This window comes from Magallana gigas, chromosome 7 (genome assembly GCF_963853765.1).
Source record: "Magallana gigas chromosome 7, xbMagGiga1.1, whole genome shotgun sequence".
NCBI classification, from domain to species: Eukaryota; Metazoa; Mollusca; class Bivalvia; order Ostreida; family Ostreidae; genus Magallana; species Magallana gigas.
The window spans coordinates 31,378,574-31,399,948 of NC_088859.1; the positions used below are offsets into that span (position 1 = coordinate 31,378,574).

Consider the following 21,375-nt stretch of genomic DNA (forward strand, 5'->3'; position numbering starts at 1 on the left):
CACAAATTACAGATGTGTTGAAAAGGTAAAATAATATTACAATTTTAAGTTAATAGAAATTTTTTAACTGTATATAAAATGAATATAGCCTGTTTTACACGAGATAATTTTCCTGTCATCAATATGATCAATTGTCTCGCATGTGCCCGTTGTGACGACAGACGAACGATTTGCACGACAAAAATACTGATCAATTTTATGATCAGCGTAGAGCTGCCCCCTTAGTTAAATCTTGGATATAAAGTGGTCAATATTCGTACTTACTGATTACAATGGCATGCAAGGTTGGGCAATTTCTCTTAATTTTGTTATTTGGCATGTTATACCATATCATAAACGGCAAGAATACAGTTCAGTTTCCCAGTACGGCAAATCTGTAACTCTGTTACAATTGAAACCAGACCGATGTCAATCTAATTAAAATTAAATCCTTCACGTTCCCGTATCTGGTATGATTTGATATGTCACAGCGACATATCGAATACGGGAGCATGAAGGATCTAATTCTAATTAGAATGGACTGATGTAATAATCTCTCTTCCTAATTTAAACTTTAACAATGCTTCAAATTCTGTAACAGGCCAACTTATAATTTTTTCTGTGTCAGTTGCTAATTTCCTCAGTTGAAACAGTTGTTAAAGTCCGTCGAGCTCTCCTCTGTCAACATCCATTCATCAGCAGACAGTTTGTTATGTCCGTCATCAGTCAATCGACATTAAGGCATTTGGAATTCTTTTTAATGTCGGTCGGCAGACCTTGACGACTGAAAATAGACCAAGGTTCGACTGGTCTGTTGGCAATTTTGACAAATTGGCTGTTGAACGATAGACCATTAATGGATTACGTTAAACATATACTGTCTGTCGTCTAGCTTAATGTTTGATAACCGAGGGATGATTCACCTACTTAAATAAATATTCAAAATTCAAAGTTCCTAAGAATTAATGTGACTGCTTTGTGTCGTTCAATATGTGTCAGGCCATCATGTTTCTTCAGCCGACGTTACGAGGAACATTTGCTTGCCAGACCATTGTCTTAAGCATAAGACCCAACTCTGCAAGTGCTATATGGTGATCAATCTAGCTGCCCATCCGACTTCTTTTATCTCGAGTATATTCTCTTAACCATCGACTCTTATATCACCCAATGTTACAGAGTGACTTTGGATAATGAGTGTGAAGTTGCATTCAACAGTCCAGTATGAAAAATTGTATTATAACATAAAAAAATAATATTACAAAAAAAAAATAATATTACTAAAATTTGTAAGACATGTATTACAAAATATATAGACCTTCTTATAAGATCATAATCATAAGTCAAAAGCAAAGGTCAAATTGGATCTCTTAGAAATCCAATTTTGTACCATTAATTCTCTCCCTTTGAACCAGTCTTGCTCAGACCTTACCACAAAATTGCCTGTATTTGTGCTGCATTGCAGTAAACTTGAATCAAGTTTCTTTATTGAATGTCCAAGTAAACATGCAAAAACACTTTTTCTCCTCTTTGCCCCATTACATTACACCAGAGAGTGTGTGTTGGAAAGGGAGTGTGCAATGATCTTGAGCTAAATTTCAAATTCAGAATGGTTGAAACAAAGTCCTCTTTAATGCTTTTCAAATACCTACATGCAAATTTTGTCATCTTAGTGTTACTGATTTTATATTCTCGTGATTTGATACAAAATTCCTGTGAATCAGCAGAATCATGGAATTAAGTACTTGCGTGAAATAAGAAATTTACAGTAACTCTTAAAGAGGGTTTTTATTACCTGCCCTGGTAGCGCTATTCTTTATATAACTTTACAAAGCTTCATACTTGCAGCGAAATCTAGATTCTAGAGATCGTGCCCCACCTAGTTGTTTTTTGGTATTTTTTGTGAAATAATTATCTACTCTATTTCAGCATTGACAAAGAATCTCCTGATGTCAACCAAAAAATGAAAGAATTGAAAATCAAGTTAGAAAAGGCCAGAGAATTTGTTGATAAAATGCCTGGAATACAATGCAGCAAAACAGAACAGTTGAAACAAATTGACATTCTCAGAAATCAACTTACTTATAAAACTGAACTACTAGAAAAGTACAAAAAATCTGATCAATTTGATCTTAACCACTAAGGACTGAAACTAAAATTGTGTATTTTCTTTGATTCAAAAGTATGGAAGGAGAAATAAATGGAAGTGTCCACCCTATATTTACACGGGATCCAGAAGATTTTATGCAGTATCTAAACAAACAGGTCAGCGTTCTTAAAGAAGATGGGAAAGAAGTCACAGGATGGGTGTACACTATTGATCCAGTCTCCGAGAGCTTTGTTCTGTTGTCCTTTACAGATGACAAGACACAGTTGGACATAGTAATGGGACCAAGTGTAAGACAAGTTTCTGTTTTGGACGAGAACTCTGAAACCTACAAGAAACGCATTGAAGCCATGTTTAGACCCCCTGAAGTTGAGACACTCTCGGAGGAGGAACTCGAGAAGAGAAAGAATGCACTGAAGAGTTGGCTACTCAAAAATCGTTTACCAGTGCAAGTTGCTGGAAACAATGGAGAACTTCTGTCAATTTCAGATGCCTTGTTTATTGAGCCACCTTATGGAGTCGAAAATTGTCGTAGCACTAATGAAATCATCTTGGGTAGAATTCAGGGTCTAATTAAAAACATGCCTTCTGATCAAGAGGAATGGTGCTGATGTTTGAAAGACATTGTCATTTTTTGTTTCTTTCATTAAAATTATAAAACATAATGTGTAATATAGTCATACATGTACATAAAACATGGGTACCATGGATTCATTAAAATCATGGGGGCCAAGTTTTCAAAGGTTTATGGCCAATAGTAAGGATGAAGTTTTTTTGATGCATTTTTGCAATTGTATGTTTAGAGAATAAAAATCCTGTTATTGGGAATTTATTGAGGATGAGGGGTACCATAAAAATTTGAGCCACCATGAATTTTAATGATTCCACAATACAGGTACAGAAAATGTTTCATGCAACAAATTGATATTTTGTACTGTAACCTTTACAATTAAATGTTGTTTACAGTCTTTATTGCAATTTTCTATTCAGAGTACATTCTTCAAACTTGATTTCCCTTAGTTGCTTTCTTTTACAATTTTGACAAATGTAATACAAAGCAAATTTGAAAAGTTACCAGTCTTGTGTTCAAACACAGAACAGTAATTACATGTAAATAGCGAATTGATCACTCCACATTTCTTTTCACAGTATCTTTATCTTTTTAATCAAAAGTTAAATTTTCCATGGGTGCTTTCTTTTCATTGTTAGTTTCCTGCCAGAATCCAAATGTAATGCAAGAGCAGACATTGCCAAGTAACCAGTCCTGTATAAAGTAAATTAAAAAATAGAATGGATCAGAAACTTATATTGTTACTCAAATGAGCAAAGTGGCCCTTGTGCCTCTTGTATTTTCACTTCGTTTGTTTTCTGAATCATTGAATTTATAAAATGGTGAGTTAACTCTTGACGCAACAGTGTTAAAGACAAATAGTCTACAACTGTTACTGGGCAAAAATACCTGTAACCCTTTATAATCTGGTACCATATTTTAGTTGATGCAGGCATACCTCTTTTTCCTCTAATTTGTTTCCAGAAATATGCTTCCAGTCCAGTAGTTCTTCCATGCCAAGAGTTTTGGTTTTCTACAAAATTACATATTTAATAAGTAAATGTGTCTCTTTTTTTTTTTTAGCTCACCTGAACCAAATGTTCAAGAGAGCTTTGGGCCAAATTTAATAAACTTGGTATAATGCATCTTTATGCAAAGAGATTCAAAATTATTAGGTTGAAACCCTTTTAAATAGGGAGATAATTACGAAACAGTGTATATTGTTTAATGTTTTGTCAAATCTTGGAATAAATGAGAATTTTACAATATTTTTAAAGAGTTTCATAATTAAATGTTTAAATATAAAATGATACAAGAACTTTGTTAAGGTGAGTGATGTAGCCCATGGGCCTCTTTTTCCATGTAGAGCACTCAGGTTTGCTGCAATTTTTTAGCTCACCGAGACGAAGTCAGGGGGAGCTTATGCTATACCGTCGGCGTCGGTGTCTGGACCTGGTTAAAGTTTTTGTTGCAGGTCCTGTATCTAAGCTTTTACTTGTCCTATCTTCACCAAACTTGCATGGATGATGCATCTGGACCTACTTATGGACTTGAAAGACTTGGATGCTGAATCTGAGTCCTAAATTTCAGATGCTGGAGGAGGTTAAGGTTGTTGGACCAGGTTAAAGTTTTTGTTGCAGGTTATGATAGCAATATCTAAGTTACTGCAGGTCTGTACTTCACCAAACTTGCATGGATGGTGTGTCTTATGATACTGATGCACCAGACAGGCTTGAGTGCTGAATCTGAGCTATAGGTTTCGGATGCTGGAGAAAGTTAAGGTTTTTGGAGCTGGTTAAAGTTTTTGTTGCAGGTGCCCTTTGATAGCAATATCTAAGTTACTGCAGGTCCGTACTTCACCAAACTTGCATGGATGGTGTGTCTTATGATACTGATGCACCAGACAGGCTTGAGTGCTGAATCTGAGCTATAGGTTTCGGATGCTGGAGGAGGTTAAGGTTTTTGGAGCTGGTTAAAGTGTTTGAAACAGGTGCTCTCTGATGATTATATCTTAGTTACTACTTGTCCTAACTTCACCAGACTTCCATGGATGGTGCGTCTTATGATACTGATGCACCAGACAGGCTTGAATGCTAAATCTGAGCCATAGGTTTCGGATGCTGAAGGAGGTTAAGGTTTTTAGAGCTGGTTAAAGTGTTTGAAACAGGTGCCCTCTGATGATTATATCTTAGTTATTACTTGGTCTAACTTCACCAGACTTCCATGAATGGTGCGTCTTATGATACTGATGCACCTGACAGGTTTGAATGCTGAGTCAGAGCCATAGGTTTCAGATGCTGGATATGGTTAAGTTTTTTGGAACAGGTCACATGTTTAATAGATAATAGTACTTTTTCAAACTTGCATAGTTGATTAAACTGTAGTATGAATGAATCACAGAGGAAGCTTCAGATGCAGAGCTTGATCTCCATTATCAAGGATGCTAAAAAATATATCTTAGTTATTACAGGTCCTAACTTCACCAAACTTGAATGGATGGTGTGTCTTATGATACAGATGCACAGATGTACGGAAAGGCATGGATGTTGAATCTGAGCCATAGGTTGCGGATGCTGGAGCAGGTTAAGGTTTTAATTGCTAGTGCCCTCTGATGATGATATCTTAGTTATTACTGGTCTGAACTTCACCAAACTTGCATGGAGATGCGTCTTATGTATACTAATGCACCCGACAGGCTTGAATGCTGAATCTGAGCCATAGGTTTCGGATGCTGGATGAGGTTTAGATTTTTTGGAACAGGTCACATGTTTTATAGATGATAGCTTGCATACTTGATTTAACTATATTATAAATGAAACGCAGAGGTTGCTTCAGATGCAAAGCCTGATCTCCATTATCAAGGATGCTAAAGAAATCTCCTACCTCACTCAAACCTGCTCGATAGATAGATGTGTTTGTTGATAAATGATATAACATGATTCCTATGATATAGTATTGTATGGTATGAAACAATATTGTTTAATATGATACAATATAATATCATATGTAATATTATAAAAAGTTATGTGATACGATATGATATTGTATCAATTTTTTTGATATTTTATACTATGATATTGTATCATGATATCGTTATGTATAGTATTGTATATTATTATACAATATTGTATAATATTATATTGTATTATTAATTTAGTATTTAATCACATGATACTATTACTTAAGATATTGCAAAATATAATATTGTATCCTATGATACTATATTGTATATTCTATATTGTTTTCCCTTGGACTGAAATGTCACATTTTCATTGGTTTAAACATAGCACGTGATTGCCTCATATATCTCTATATTTGTTCTGTGAGAAATAATATTAGGCAATATGGCCGTCATTGGTCGACGCTTCGCTTACTCATTTCGACATTTCATAGTATTTTATACATAAACTGCATGCTGTAAGTTCTTTAAGTATTTGGAGTTGTTGCCCTTTGAAATTCTTTAAAATTAGAGTAGTTGCCCTTAAAATATTGACGTCACATTGTTTTGTCTGGAGCAGAACAAAATGGCAGCGACGAAATTTGCTCAAATCTCTGCAGAGGAAAGGGACAAAACATTGTAAGTAAACATGGGCAAAGCAAAGATTTTTAAAGAGTATTTGAAAGGTGAGATCAAAATTTTGAAGAGTTTAAATGAGTTAAATTGGACGAGATGTAAGGCATCTTGTACATGGCTTTGCGTAGATCATCGCTATTTGTGAATAAATATGTTGCTTGATAGTCCTCGAGAAAACAAAACACTTATTAGGTATGTTACTGACTCACTACGGAAATATATTGGGTTGATCAATCTCATAGAAGGCTCGGCTTTGCCTCGCCATCTATGAGATTGATCAACCCAATATATTTCCGTAGTGAGTCAGTAACTAACCTAATAAGTAATAATATTGTATCATACGAATTTGTATAATATGATATTAGTTTCTGTAAAAAAGAATTATATCACTTGAAATTGTATAATATGATACTGTTATATTATATAATAACGTATCATACGATATTGTATAATATAATATTGGTTTATAATATGATATATTATCACATCACATGAAATTGTAATGTATGATATTGTAAAATATATTATTGTATCATAAGATACAATATGTATAATATAATATTGTATTTTATAATATTTTACTTTATCACATAATATTGTATCATTTGATATGATACAATGTAGTATCAAATAATATTGTATCATATGATACAATATCATATTATGTATCAAAAATTATACAGTATCATACAATATCATACTATATTATACAATATAATATCATATGTTTCAATGTTATGATGTATTATGTAATATGATATTGTAATATAATACCATATTGTTTTATATATTATGATATTGTATTATTTCATCAAATACAGTAACGTATAACACAATACAATGTCATATCATACATTACAATAGCATATCCCATCATTGTTTATTATGGTATTTTATTGTATTATATGATATATGTTGTAAATATGATAGGATGCAATATTTAATTTTATATTATTGTATTGATTAACATATGAACATATGATTATCATACAATTTTTTAACAGATGATATACGATATTGTGTCAAAACAGAATCCATGAATATCCAAGATCATAAAGTATGATTTTCATTTAATATGATAAAGGTGGTCTCATAAAGGTAAAGTCTCATAAGGGTGATGTCTCGTCTCGGTGAGCTTTGTAATCTGTGATTACCTATGTTTTGTAAAATATCAAGAGAATATTTAACCATACTGGTACTTTACCTGAATGATGGATGCGGACCCTAACTGACAAGACCTTGCAGTCTGTGGTAAGGGAATAGCTTCTGAAGTACCTGTGTCGTCTCGCCCATCACATTGACATTTGATGAGGTCATGAGTATCACAAATTGTGTTCTCATTTAGAGAAAATAAATCCTGCAAAAAAATATCAATCAATCATCCAGAGACTTCTTCATAAATGCTGAAAACAATGGTTAATGAACATATACATGTAGTAACGTTAACATGTACACTGGGGAAAAGTGGTTTTCATTCAATTAATTTTCAGTCATTGAAAGAGATTTAACTTTAGGTAAATTTACACTGTAAAACAAATTAAAATGCTTACCAAATTAATCATGTACATATACATGTATTTATGTTACATATATTTGAAGTAACCAACATTAGAATGAGAAGTTGAGCACATGTTACAATTCAACAACCAAAAGTTGGAGACACTATAAGCTTAGATCCCCCCCCCTCCAAACAACGATTTGTGATAGCATTATATTATCGAAAATGCTTCAAAGTTTAGTATAATCTATAAAGTTGTTGTACAACTACACAAATTAAGTTCTTGTCATGAGAATGAAAACATATTCATGAAAAATGTGAAAACATCTGTTTTTGCTTCAGCCATCTTGGGATGACTGTAATATTATTGACATTAAGGATCACCGCTTTCCCCTGGTAAATTAACTGAATGATCTGACTTCTGAACACGATCAACATTAAATTCACTCACTCTTAGTTCTTCACGAGAAAACTGAGCTTCCCGCTTGTTTTTTAGATCCATGACAGCACCACTCAGTCCTTGTTTACTGATTTGGCGTTGATAAATTTTCTCTTCAATTGTTCCCTAAAAGGATAATTATATGTTATTCTGACTAAGACCAAATATCTTTCTATGTTTAACCACAGGGGCATCGTATCCGCTCTACACTCTATGACATATATATAAATAATACACAAGGGAGTGTATTATTTATATATATGTCATAGAGTGTAGAGCGGATACGATGCCCCTGTGGTTCAAGTATTGAAATCAAATAGAACACAATTTTGAAGTTCCAAAACATTTGTGAACAAGTGTTAAGCTGTTAATGTGACAGCAAACCAGGTTTTCTTTTATGTTAACAGTTTCCATAATCCATTTGTCAACCTTTATAATTGAAAAACACTACCTATCCAGAGAATTGAATAACCTGTACGCAATTTTCTGAGAAAAAATATTTAAGTTTAAAAGGATTTGTTTCATAAGTTATCAAAAATCAAAATCCAAGTAATACGCACACCTCCAATATACATATACATGTATGTACAATTGATCTGCAAAACATCAACTACCTATCTTGAAAACTGTAGGAGTAGTTTTTCATACAATAGGGGTACCCTTTTGGCAACCACCTGCCCACCATTTTTTTTACCATTTCAATACCAGGATTTTTCCTTTGGGAAACCCAGTTAATTAAAACAAAACTTATTAATTTTTCTGTGTTAAAAAAAGCATTTAGAAAAAAAATTAACTACCAATGAGTAAAGTACCAGTATGGTTAAATATTCTCTTGATATTTTACAAAACATAGGTAATCACAGATTACAAAGCTCACCGAGACGAGACATCACCCTTATGAGACTTTACCTTTATGAGACCACCTTTATCATATTAAATGAAAATCATACTTTATGATCTTGGATATTCATGGATTCTGTTTTGACTAGTTGACCCATAATCAGAAGTATTATTTTTTCAGAATCTCCATTGAAAAATTAATACAATTAACTCACTGTTGTAAGAAGTCTGTAAATATAGATTTTTCTCTTTTGTCCATCCCTCCATACTCTAGCCATGGCCTACAAGTTCAAAGAGACTTTATTCATCACTTATCATTAATAGCCAACAGTCAGCATAGCTTCAAGGAATGATATCAATCAAAATTTCCTTCAATTATCACTTAAAGTTTTCAGGCATTCATAACATACATACATGTACATGTGAATAAAATAAGGTCATAAATATAATGCATTTCCAATTATACTTGTTATACATGAGCAAGCATATACATGAACTGTGGAATCATTATAATTCATGGTGGCTCAATTTTCGTGGTATTCGTGGGTAGCCCTTCCCCATGAATTTATATCCTCAATAAAAGATTTTAAGAAAGAGTCTTCTTTTTTACTAAAAGTGAAAACTGATGCACCCACGAAATTAAATCCCCACGAATAAGTATAAAACCAACAATACACAAAAATTGGCCCCCACGAATTTAAATGATTCTACAGTATATTATACTGCATTTAAAAAGAATGTAAATTTTTTAGGGCATAAGTAGAAAACCTAGAAATCTAAATTGCCTTAGGCCTTGCAATATACAAAACTTAACACTTACGTGAGTAAGTGTATAAGTATCAATTCTTTAAGCAATTTTCAATCAATGGGAAAAATACCATACTTTTATACTACGAAGGCTAGGAATATTAATAATAATTTGGTACACCAATAGCCCAAAGATTCAACTAAAAGGCACAAAGTCCATACTAACTTGTAAATCATTGGCAGGATTCCAATCAATGTCATACAGTAAGAGTCGAGATGCTCCAATGAGATTCAAGCCAACTCCCCCGGCTTTTGAGCTCAGTAAGAATACTTCTACAACAAGAAAATGTTACTCTATGGTACATGTCCAGTATATAGAAAGCTCAAGGAAATTAAACTGTTGTTTTTAAAAATTACTACCATACATTTACTTAATGGTACATGTATAAAGCTCGAAGAAATTAAAATTCTGTTTTTAAAAGTACTAATTAATGTTAATGTAATTACTTTCCAAACAATGCTTGCTGTTAAACTTTGTGACAATTTCTTGACGAATATTTGTGGAAGTTTGTCCATCTAATCTTAAATAACCATAACCACAATTGGAACAAAACTGTTGGAGAATATCTAAAGTCTGAAAGAAAAATATAATTAAAATTAGAAGAAATTTATTATCAATTCTCAAAAGATTTTATCATAAGAACTTGTTATGAAAATAAAAATAAGCTAGCAAAACAATGTACAAACAAAAACAATATCATGTTATCAAAACTATTCACTATCACTGTTGAATTCTTTGGTATCAAACAGAGAGTCAGAGAACAAAATAGGAAATCTTGTAAAAGTAATACAATATATTAGAAAATTTGTTGCATGAAGTCTTACCTTTGTGTGATTTGAGACTATAACTATCTTTTCAGAGTCTTTGTGTATTTGTATAAGAATTTCAGATAAAACTTTTAATTTCCCAGCATGCTCAGCAGAGTAGATCTTTTCTTGATAGTCTGATGGAAAGAGGGCAGACAAACCACTGTACACTGAACCCTTGAATGATTAAAACAAAAAATTGGGTTTATTTGAAGAATTCATACATGTAGCATATGACTTACTCATAAATTTTTCACATGATGAATTAACCAACAATCTTGTAATATTCATCTGTAAAATGTAAGTTTTGATACTTGTACAAACTTCCGAATATATATGTAGCAAGGTACATGTAACATGTACATGTATGCTCAACTAAACCAAATTGAAAATTAATTTGCACAGTAAGCAGTACATAGGAGGATAATGATAAGATTCTGAATGAACAGACATGCAAATGACAAAACAATGACCTCTTCTATGTCATCAGGGCATTCTTCAGCTTGAGATGCCTTAGAGAATATCAAACTAGGATGGTTACAGAGCTTCTTCAAGGCCCCTATGCAGACTAGATGTGTGGCACCGTCACTTCTGAGACAGGATCGAAACAGCTTCCCCTGCAGCATCTGGCTATACAAGCTCAGCTGTAAGGCGGAAGGCTTACAGAAGAGAACTACTTCACCTGTGGAAAATTTTCCTTCAGCATTAGTGTATTGTATTTATTATACTAATACATACTTAAAAATAGATAAAACAAATCCACTAAAATAAAAATTTCATACATTTAGGAGGCAGGTATTTGATATTGATTTCTTGAGATCGCCGAAGAACAAATAGTTTCGTAATACGACTGAGTTCACTCCCTCTCTCTGCTCCCAATTCAATATCTTCAGGCGAAGCACTTGGTTGACGGGAGGCAACGATAGGATTTTCAAACACTCTTTTGAATGATCCAGAAGATCCTGACAAAAAAGAATCCTGTAGTAAGACCAACATGAACCTTCATTTTAAAACTTAACAAATATTTGGATAAAGTTGACATTTTCCATGATCATATCGTCTCAATTTTTTTTTTCCTTTTTCTATAGATATCATACATGTACGTGTACCCGTATGTTCTTGACACTTTTTGAAAGTAATTGATGTAGGGATCAAGTAACATACCAAGTAATCCAGGATTGCAGAATTCCACAATTGAAAAGAATTCCTGCAGGTCATTTTGTATTGGGGTTCCAGTCAAAACTACTCTTCTTGGTGTAGGCATACTGGCAATTAACTGAAAATAGAGTCAATTCATGTCCAACTAAAGACAAAAGAATTTTCTTAATTACAGTTTTATGTATAAATGTACTTTACAATCTTTTTAAGTATACATTAAAATTTATGATGTACTGTATGTAACACTTACAGAGGTAGTTTTGATATTATTATTCTTCAACCTATGTCCTTCGTCACATATTATGATATCAAACTGCAAGGACTGCAACTGTTCATACACTCTGACAAACATCTCATAGGAGATTATCACAATGGGATAAATGGAAGTATTCACAAACTCCTGAAATAAGTCCACACATAATGACTATAAAATTTATGGAAACAACAAGCAATACATCTTCACTAGCCAAATGTCTGATTGATTCTCCCAATGAGAAAAAAATGAATTGGACACTTGGCTAGTGAAGATGCCAGCAATATTGCTGCAAAACATAAATGAAAATTCCATGTCAGATATACATGTAATCTTCCAATACTGCATATACCGGTACATGTAGATTAATTCTTACCTCAATTCTATTATCTGAACTAACAGCAAAAGCCTTTAACCTTTCTGTGCCCAACCACTTTTTTATCTCCAAAAACCAATTCTACAACAGAAAATTGAATGGTACATTACATTTTGAAAAGTAATCAATATAGGACAAGCTTGTTAGAAGCATTAAACACAACCTAAGGTTATCTCCTCTCTTAGTACGGTACTTGCTTTGACTAGACTGCCTGGTGTAATGATGAGGGCTCTCTTAATGACAGGTTTCCCACCATATGGTCCTTGTTTGTATAAAGTCCTGTGTTTAAAATAAGTAAAGTATCATAAACATAGCAGTTTATGGGGTTTTTTTATTTAATGTATCAGCACATTTCAAAATTCAAAACCTGGTTACTTACCAGATAAGAGAAATGCATTGTAGAGTTTTTCCAAGTCCCATATCATCTCTGTTAATTAAAGAAGTAATAAACCTAAGTTCTATTACAACAATACTACCAAAAGAAAAAAAAATATTATGTTTAATCACTAAAAGTGACACTTACGCCAAGATGGCTCCCCTCCCTGAAAGGTTTCTGAATCCCATCACACACTCGTACAGAAATGTGACCCCCTCCCTCTGGTGGGGCCTTAAGTGAACAGATAGATAGGGATCCACCACCACATCAACAACAGGGAGGTTCTTCTTGTTGTACTGCCACTACAACACACAGGCCAAGTCATTTACATGTGTTATCGAAACACTGTACATGTGTATTTTGGATACCAAAACATGTTTTTCTATTTTAGACTTCAACAGAATATAATACTGTTGAACTTTGATATCTCTGACACTGATATCTCAAATACAATGGTTATGTCAAAGTGATTTGTTAGTCGTAACAACTTTTTAAAACAAGAGGCCCATGGGCCACATCGCTCACCTGAGGAACAATAGGTACGATAAAATCAGCTTAATGGAGTCATAATACAAACTACCTGGACAATGTACAATAATACATGTAGATCCTGTATAAATAAAATCCATTTTCCCCTGGATATTCTTATGTTTATAATCATAAGTCCCTTTTCTAACAAGATGATTTTATAGTCATATCATATGTTGAGTATTGCAGTTCTCAAAATGATCCTTAACAATAGTTTATATATTAGATATAAACGTACATCAAACTCTGAACCTTCTCGGGAGGCCAAAGAATTGCCCTGGGGCCAAAGTCTTAACAATTATAAAGAAACATCTGGCTGATTAGTTTCTGAGAAGATTTTTATAGATTTACCCTATATATTCCTTTGTTAAATTTTGACCCCCCATTGTGGCCCCACCCTACCCCTGGGGATCATGATTTTCACAACTATGAATCTACACTACCTGAGGATGCTTTCACACAAGTTTCAGCTTTCCTGGCTGATTAGTTTCTGAGAAGAAGATTTTTAAAGATTTACTCTGTTTATTCCTATGTAAAACATCGACCTCCCATTGTGGCCCAAACCTACCCCCAGGGTTATGATTTTCACAAATTTGAATCTACACTACCTGAGGATGCTTCCACACAAGTTTCAGCTTTCCTGGCTAATTAGTTTCTGAGAAGAAGATTTTTAAAGATTTACTCTATATAATCATATGTTAAACTTCGACCCCCCATTGTGGCCCCATTCTACCCCCAGGGGTTGTTATTTTCACAACTTTGAATCAACACTACCTGAGGATGCTTCCGAAGAAGTTTCAGCATTGCCGGCTGATTAGTTTCTGAGAAGAAGATTTTTAAAGATTTACTCTATATATTCCTATGTTTAACTTCGATCCCCCATTGTGGCCCCACCCTACCCCCGGGGGTCATGATTTTCACAACTTTGAATTTACACTACCTGAGGATGCATCCACAAAAGTGTCAGCTTTCCTGGCTAGATTTTTAAAGATTTATTCTATATATTCCTATTTTAAACTTCGATCCCCCATTGTGGCCCCTCCCTACCCCCGGGGGTCATGATTTTCACAACTATGAATCTACATTACCTGATGATGCTTTCACACAAGTTTCAGCTTTCCTGGCTGATTAGTTTCTGAGAAGAAGATTTTTAAAGATTTACTATTTATATTCATATGTTAAACTTCGACCCCCCCTTGTGGCACCACCCTACCCCCAGGGGTCATGATTTTCACAACTTTGAATCTTCACTACCTGAGGATGCTTCCACACAAGTGACGGCTTTCGTGGCCGATTAGTTTCTTAGAAGAAGATTTTAAAAGATTTACTTTTTATATTCATATGTTAAACTTCGACCCCCCATTGTGGCCCCACCCTACCCCCAGGGGTCATGATTTTCACAACTATGAATCTACATTACCTGAGGATGCTTTCACACAAGTTTCAGCTTTCCTGGCCGATTAGTTTCTGAGAAGAAGATTTTTAAAGATTTACTCTATATATTCCTATGTTAAACTTCGATCCCCCATTGTGGCCTCACCGTACCCCGGGGGTCACGATTTTCACAACTTTGAATCTACACTACCTGAGGATCCTTCCACACAAGTGTCAGCTTTCCTGGCCGATTAGTTTCTGAGAAGAAGATTTTTAAAGATTTACTTTTTATTTTCCTATGTAAAACTTCTATCCTTTATTGTGGCCCCACCCTACCTCTGGGGATCATGATGTTCACAAATTTGTATCTACATTACCTGATGATGCTTTCACACAAGTTTCAGCTTTCCTGGCTGATTAGTTTCTGAGGAGGAGATTTTTAAAGATTTACTCTATATATTCATTTGTTAAACTTCGACCCCCCCGTTGTGGCCCCACCCTCAGGTGAGCTAAAAAGGTTAAGTTTACAATACAATAAGTTGTTAAAGTTGGTTTCTGGAAGAACAGACTTTGAAAATTTTCTTAATAAATATTGACAAATTTTTTACTTTTTTAAGCTTTAGTTTTTAAGATCTGTGTACAAACATAGAATTGTGAGCAAATCTCTGTATCTTGCTTATAATTCGAAGCTTAACACTCAAATATGGTTAGTAAATAGAAATTGTAAACAATTAAACACAAGAAACATGCACTACATGTATAACAAATAAAGAACACAATTTATTTTTTCGAAATGAATCATATATATACATATATATATCGTCAGCGATATCAAACTCTATTTAAACTGAATAAACTCGAAAAAATGCCGAGCATCTCAACAAAACCTATTGCATTAATCTACATGTACCATTACGCAAAAGATAATGCCGAATTACCGATAGAATGAATTGTATTTCAGTACCCCTACATCCGATTTTGCTTAATTTGCGCAGGTAAACAGTTAACTGTTTGATTTACCGAAGTCTCTATTTGATTTGATACGTAAAAATCACGAAATACAGACGATAGTTTCCAGGTTACAAAGCATAATGAGAACGAAACGAAAATCAGAACAAGCTAACACCAACGTCATGTGTGAAAACTGTCAACGCATTGAAATATTTAGCCTCAATTTACTTCACAAAATCGGCACCAATATATTTTGTATGTTTCAAAATTTCCCTTCATACGCGAACTGTTGCACAACAAGCAAATTCATCATAGTCAGATCGACCCTTTTTCATATAATGTCATGGCTGAACCTCGTTTTAGAAGTATGGAATCATTTTACCGGATGCCGAACCCGAAGCTATTAAACTGATTGAAACACGCATTTCCTTTATTATTATTTTCGTAATAACTCAGATTTGAAACAGAATTACCACTTAATTTTTGCAATTTATATTTTCCTTCCCATAAGGATAATTTATGCTAAACTAGGTTGAATTTGCCTCGGTAGTTCTTGAGAATAAGATTTTTAAAAATGCACCCCCCCTTTTTCTACAGTTTCAAGGTTTTCTCCGCTTTGAATACAGATCAAACTTTTATTTCTGCAATTTATATTCGCCCTCCCATAAGGATGCTTTGTGCCAAATTTGGTTGAAATTGGATAAGCGGTTTTAGAGAAGAAGTTCAAAATGTAAAAAGTTTACAGACGGACAGACGGACAGATGGACGGACAGACGGACGACGGACAAAATGTGATCAGAATAGCTCACTTGAGCTTTCAGCTCAGGTGAGCTAAAAAGTGTTTTACCCACGATATCTCAAAGTTTTTAAACAGTCCCATCTAGTTTGAGATAACAAAGTCTGACTGTACATGTATTTACATTTTGAAATCAAACTACATATTCAAAATGTCAATAAGGAACAAGAAATAATATTAAATCACAAAAAATTTATTTTATAACTTGTATTTTTGATTTGATACGAACTTTAGAGAATAGTGAATGCATTTATCTACATTTACATGCACAATAATACCTGATGAGCAGCACTAGGTTGAGGCATCACAAGGGCATTCGGTGATGACGGGTCATGCCGTGGTGTGGTGCAGTACGAAGGAGCTGTCTGAAAATTTTAAGCATACATTTGAACTTTGACATAAAAATCTATCATATCCTTCTGGTAAAAAAATTCAGCAACGAAAAAGTGAACAGAGTCACCAAAAATACAACATACACATGCTCTTTCTCCTTTCAATGGGTTGACAAAAGTTTTGTCTGCAACTGGCACTAGAAAAAAATATTTTCAAAATGAAAGATTTACATCTGCATGTTAACATCATTTGCAAATTTTGAAAGACTAATACCAATAAACATTATCTCTCACTTGGTGTCCTTTCTGGCACTGTTAGTATTTTTGTACTTTCTGCTAAAGAGGAAAAGCATTTTCCAGATTTGAAGTGGTCTTCAGTCATGAGGGACATCACCTACAATAAATTTAAGAAATTAAATTCAATAAAATGAGTCACTCAGACTCTACATGAAAATGATGATCAATTATTCTAATAGAAATCACATGTACTGCATATGAACTGCAAATTCAAAATGATTTTAAAACGAATGGTACTTAAGTATTTTTAATACAATAAATGGAGTGAAATAACATAACAAGGCATTTTTCATGGATTTATTAGTTCGGTATAGCTCTTAGGTAGCTTATACAAGGGCACTCCATATGACATAACACTTTATGATAACAAGAGATGTTTGTGAAACACTTATGCCCCCCTCCCTTGGAAACATACACAAAGAAAATGAACGTAAACAGCAAATATTTGGAATTTTTCTAAGTCCAAGGGGCATAACTCTGTCGAAAATGGCTCAATCATACCCAATATCGAACTTGACCTTGATATTATTTAGATAAACCTGTATACCAAATTTTATTTCAATATATTCATCTGCTGTGAAGAAAATAAGCGGAAACTGCAAATAACTGGAATTTTTCTACGTCCAAGAGCCATAACTCTGTCGAAAATGGCTCTATTGTACCCAATATCGAACTTGACCTAGATATTATCATGATAAACCTGTAAACCAAATTTGGTTTCAATATGTTTATCCTCTGCGAAGAAAATGAGCGGAAACTGCAAATAACTGGAATTTTTCTACGTCGAAGGGCCATAACTCTGTCGAAAATGGCTCGATTGCACCCAGTATCGATTTTGACTGAGATATTAGCATGATAAACCTGTATACCAAATTTCATTTCAATGTGTTTATCTTCTGCAAAGAAAATGAGCGGAAACTGCAAATAACTGGAATTTTTCTACGTCCAAGGGCCATAACTCTGTCGAAAATGGCTCGATCGCATCCAGTATCGAACTCGACCTAGATATTATCATGATAAACATGTATACCAAATTTGGTTTCAATATGTTTATCCTCTGTGAAGAAAATGAGCGGAAACTTTTAGTGGACCGACCGACACACAGCAGCAAAGCAATATGCCCTCCCTTCTTTGTAGAATCTTTGTAGAAGGGCATAATAAATAAAAATAACATAACTATTATTAAAACAATGTACCTGGATCTCTTTGCCTCCTATTGTTAAGCTTTCATCCTCCTTCAATACCTCCAGCTCTGTACATTTATATCCTGTTCCTTTACCTATTCTGTGAATCAGAATTACATTTGTCTCAGAGAGAGAGAGAGAGAGAGAGAGAGAGAGAGAGAGAGAGAGAGAGAGAGAGAAATATTCTGCAAGTACAATTTTTTTTCTAACAGTTCTTTCATTGAGCATGATAACATGATTTATAGTATGGAAATTTGATTAAGGTGGAATAACACAGTCACAAAATGGCTGACCTCTCATCGAAACGACATTCATTTTATTAAAAGGATTTTATCGAAAGCAACATGTAACTTACTTCATAGCTGAGTGGATGACATGTCGGGCTTGTGATCCGTACATCCCGAGTTCGAATCCCGCAGGGGCTTTTGCTATTACATATTGTATTGAATTTTTTTTATATTAATTTTTTTTATCCCAAAACTGCAAATTTTTCGCTTATTTGACATTTGTACAGTTTGTTTATTATCATATCTTTCATGATTATTAAATAATTTACTGTTAATTTGAGTGATTTTTTTTCAGGTGTGTTATTCCACCTTAATTTGATTTCATGTAAAATCTATACAATATGGGCCAATGTTCTCAATTTAAAATTTTACTTTGTGCAAAAGTATGAACAGTGCTTTGGAGAACAATTATTGTACACTTTTACATAATTACAAATAAAACCAAATGCTGAGGTAAACTTATTTCACTATTTATTTTCCATCAGTAGAATATAGCAGACCTTGTGGTTTTGGGGGATTTTAATTAGATATGAGAAAAGGGAAATTTAACTAAGCATAGTGGTGCTTGCTAGTTAACTGTGGTGTAAGAAAGATTTACTTAGGCACATATTCACAGTAAAATTCATAAATAGAGAACTCTAAAGGTAATACATGTAACTAATAAAAGGAATTAAACATACACTTTGCCTTCAATGTCGTATAATGTAGCATTTCTTCCTTGGGTTACCAAAACAGCTAAAACAGTTAAAAAAAAATTATTAACTGTAAGAAAAAAATGTGTGTGGTTTTTTTTTTGTTTTTTTTTACATAATTATAGAAATCAAAAGTTAGGTCAAAATTATCGGTTATACATACCATCACCTTCCCATTTTTTATGCTGAAAATAAGATCAAATTATTCAGAATTTCATCACTATCACTGCAGTTATCAATACTTTACACATATTTCAAACATCCATTAATGGTACAATGTATTTGTAATGACAAAAATCTCAGAACTCTAAATAAATAACAAACCTTTTTCTTTGATAGTTTACACCACATGACAGCAAAATATCTTTGTTTGGCACCATTCTCTGAAAAGGTTTTAAACATATCTAAGAAATTAAGAACTTTTTAAAAACCTATTTAATAAAATCAGCATTTCTTTGATTAATTAATTAGCAATACCAGCTGGTCCTGCTGAAGGAACTGGGACACTCTTTGAGCTCAATCCAGCTAAAATCTTCTCAGTTTTGTTCTTCGCTTCATTCACTGTTACTGGTATATTAGTTATGTTGTTTGTTGTGAATTTTGGAGTCAAAACTATTTCCCTGCTGCACAGTTGAATATATAATTTGAAATATACAAACTTAATATAGCAAAAAATTAAATATTTAAAATACTGACCAATAAGCAGGGAGTATGCATGATTTGAAAAAACTTGTCCAATCACAATATATCTATTATAAGGCAGAAAAATTAACTTTCTAGCAGTACAGTGTACGTACTTCATCACATATATTCTGTCACAATTAAGTTAACCTTTAAGTTTTTTTTTCATTGTTATTTTGATTCTTATTAATAGCAGTGTCCAAATTATATTCATTTCTGTGTTAAAATGCCCTCTTTATCATAATATGTTGAAAGACAGTGCTAATCATGCTAATCAAAAATTTAGAGTCTACTGCAATTTTATTGCAAACATTAGTGCATTGGCAAATAATGATGAAAAATTCTGCTATGCGTTCGAAAAATTTCTAAATGGATCACAGAATATGTCAATATATTTACAAATTTTAAATTCTCCAATGAAAATTATTTTCATAGCGAAATTTGGACCATTGTTCTTATATCATCTTATTCTTTCTTCTTCCTCTAGTACTACTATCATACTATGAATGCACGATTGCATAAATGAATGAAGCGACGTGAATGGAAACAAATGAACAGTGGGAAATGATAACATGAAATGTGAAATAAATGAACGCAAATATGAATAATTAACTAAAATAATTAATCCTGTGACAGGTATATGGAATTACTAAAAAAATTGTCAAAAAGTGAACAAAAATACAATTCTAGGACAGAGAACAGTGTAAGGTAAAGTGTTTATATCTCACCACTTTTTATGAATATTTAAATAAAAACCCAAGTTTTGGCAACAACGTAATTTATGGAAGTTTTATCTGATAATGATTCTGAATGAAAAGAATCTCATTAAGCTGTTTAGAATGTAGTACTTTTTACCTTAATGGAGGGTTTGGTGATTCTGTCACTTCCCCGCCCTTTAAAAACAACAACAACAATTTATTCAAACATTCAACAAAACTAAATCTTCACGCTGATAAATATTATAATCTCATGTTACACATTTCATATGCACATAATGTTACCGTATTTTGACATGGACTTTTAAAAGGAACATTGAATCTGGGTCTTTTGGCTTGTGATCCTTGACTAGGGGCTGCCGATCTCCTCATTTTTGCTTATATATCAAACAAATCGACAGTTTCTTATCCATACGTATTATTTTCCATAAAGTTTTGCCAAGAAAAAAATCAGAAAGTATCACCTGTTTGTATAACGCGCCATTTTCCTCTCTGTATACTGCAGACAAGTCGTTCACATACATATTCGTATTCGAAAACATACAGATGTTCAGTCACATTGTGTTTTACGATTTAAGAGATTTCTCCACACATTTATCATGTTTATATGATTAACATTAAATCCTTTTAGGCCCAAATGATGTTTCAAGAATTTTGAATTAAACTTTATCAATTATAGATGCTGTATGCATGGATACATTAAAAAATTACAGACTGAAGCACTGAAGTTCTTATTAAGCGAATATTTTTTTTAAAATATACTTTCACAAGACCCA

The 21,375-nt window shown here is 33.3% G+C and overlaps 2 protein-coding genes across 3 annotated transcripts; one reads left to right on the forward strand and one right to left on the reverse strand.

Annotated features, from left to right (window-relative positions):
* Positions 1-141: 141 nt before the first annotated feature.
* On the forward strand, positions 142-3,051 carry LOC105338800 (gem-associated protein 6). The gene is made up of 2 exons (XM_066065522.1): positions 142-284; positions 1,906-3,051. The coding sequence occupies exon 2, from the start codon at positions 2,161-2,163 to the stop codon at positions 2,692-2,694; it is 534 nt and encodes a 177-aa protein (XP_065921594.1). The 5' UTR covers positions 142-284; positions 1,906-2,160; the 3' UTR covers positions 2,695-3,051.
* Positions 2,708-21,114, reverse strand: LOC105338801 (DNA repair and recombination protein RAD54B). Of its 2 annotated transcripts, none has more exons than XM_011444080.4 (26): positions 20,885-21,114; positions 20,739-20,776; positions 19,680-19,822; positions 19,527-19,585; positions 19,366-19,387; positions 19,191-19,245; positions 18,236-18,323; positions 17,037-17,136; positions 16,887-16,939; positions 16,689-16,775; positions 12,909-13,063; positions 12,765-12,812; positions 12,583-12,664; positions 12,386-12,466; positions 12,007-12,156; positions 11,763-11,874; positions 11,381-11,560; positions 11,072-11,280; positions 10,617-10,775; positions 10,239-10,365; positions 9,958-10,064; positions 9,200-9,265; positions 8,157-8,270; positions 7,412-7,564; positions 3,592-3,666; positions 2,708-3,347 (listed from the first exon to the last, which is right to left on the reverse strand). In XM_011444080.4, exons 1-26 carry the CDS (start codon positions 20,969-20,971, stop codon positions 3,246-3,248), a joined length of 2,652 nt encoding a protein of 883 aa, XP_011442382.3. In that variant the 5' UTR covers positions 20,972-21,114; the 3' UTR covers positions 2,708-3,245. The 2 variants fall into 2 exon arrangements, with proteins under 2 accessions (XP_011442382.3, XP_011442381.3); XM_011444079.4 differs by having other exon boundaries at positions 19,680-19,825; positions 20,885-21,113.
* Between the last annotated feature and the right edge of the window lie 261 nt (positions 21,115-21,375).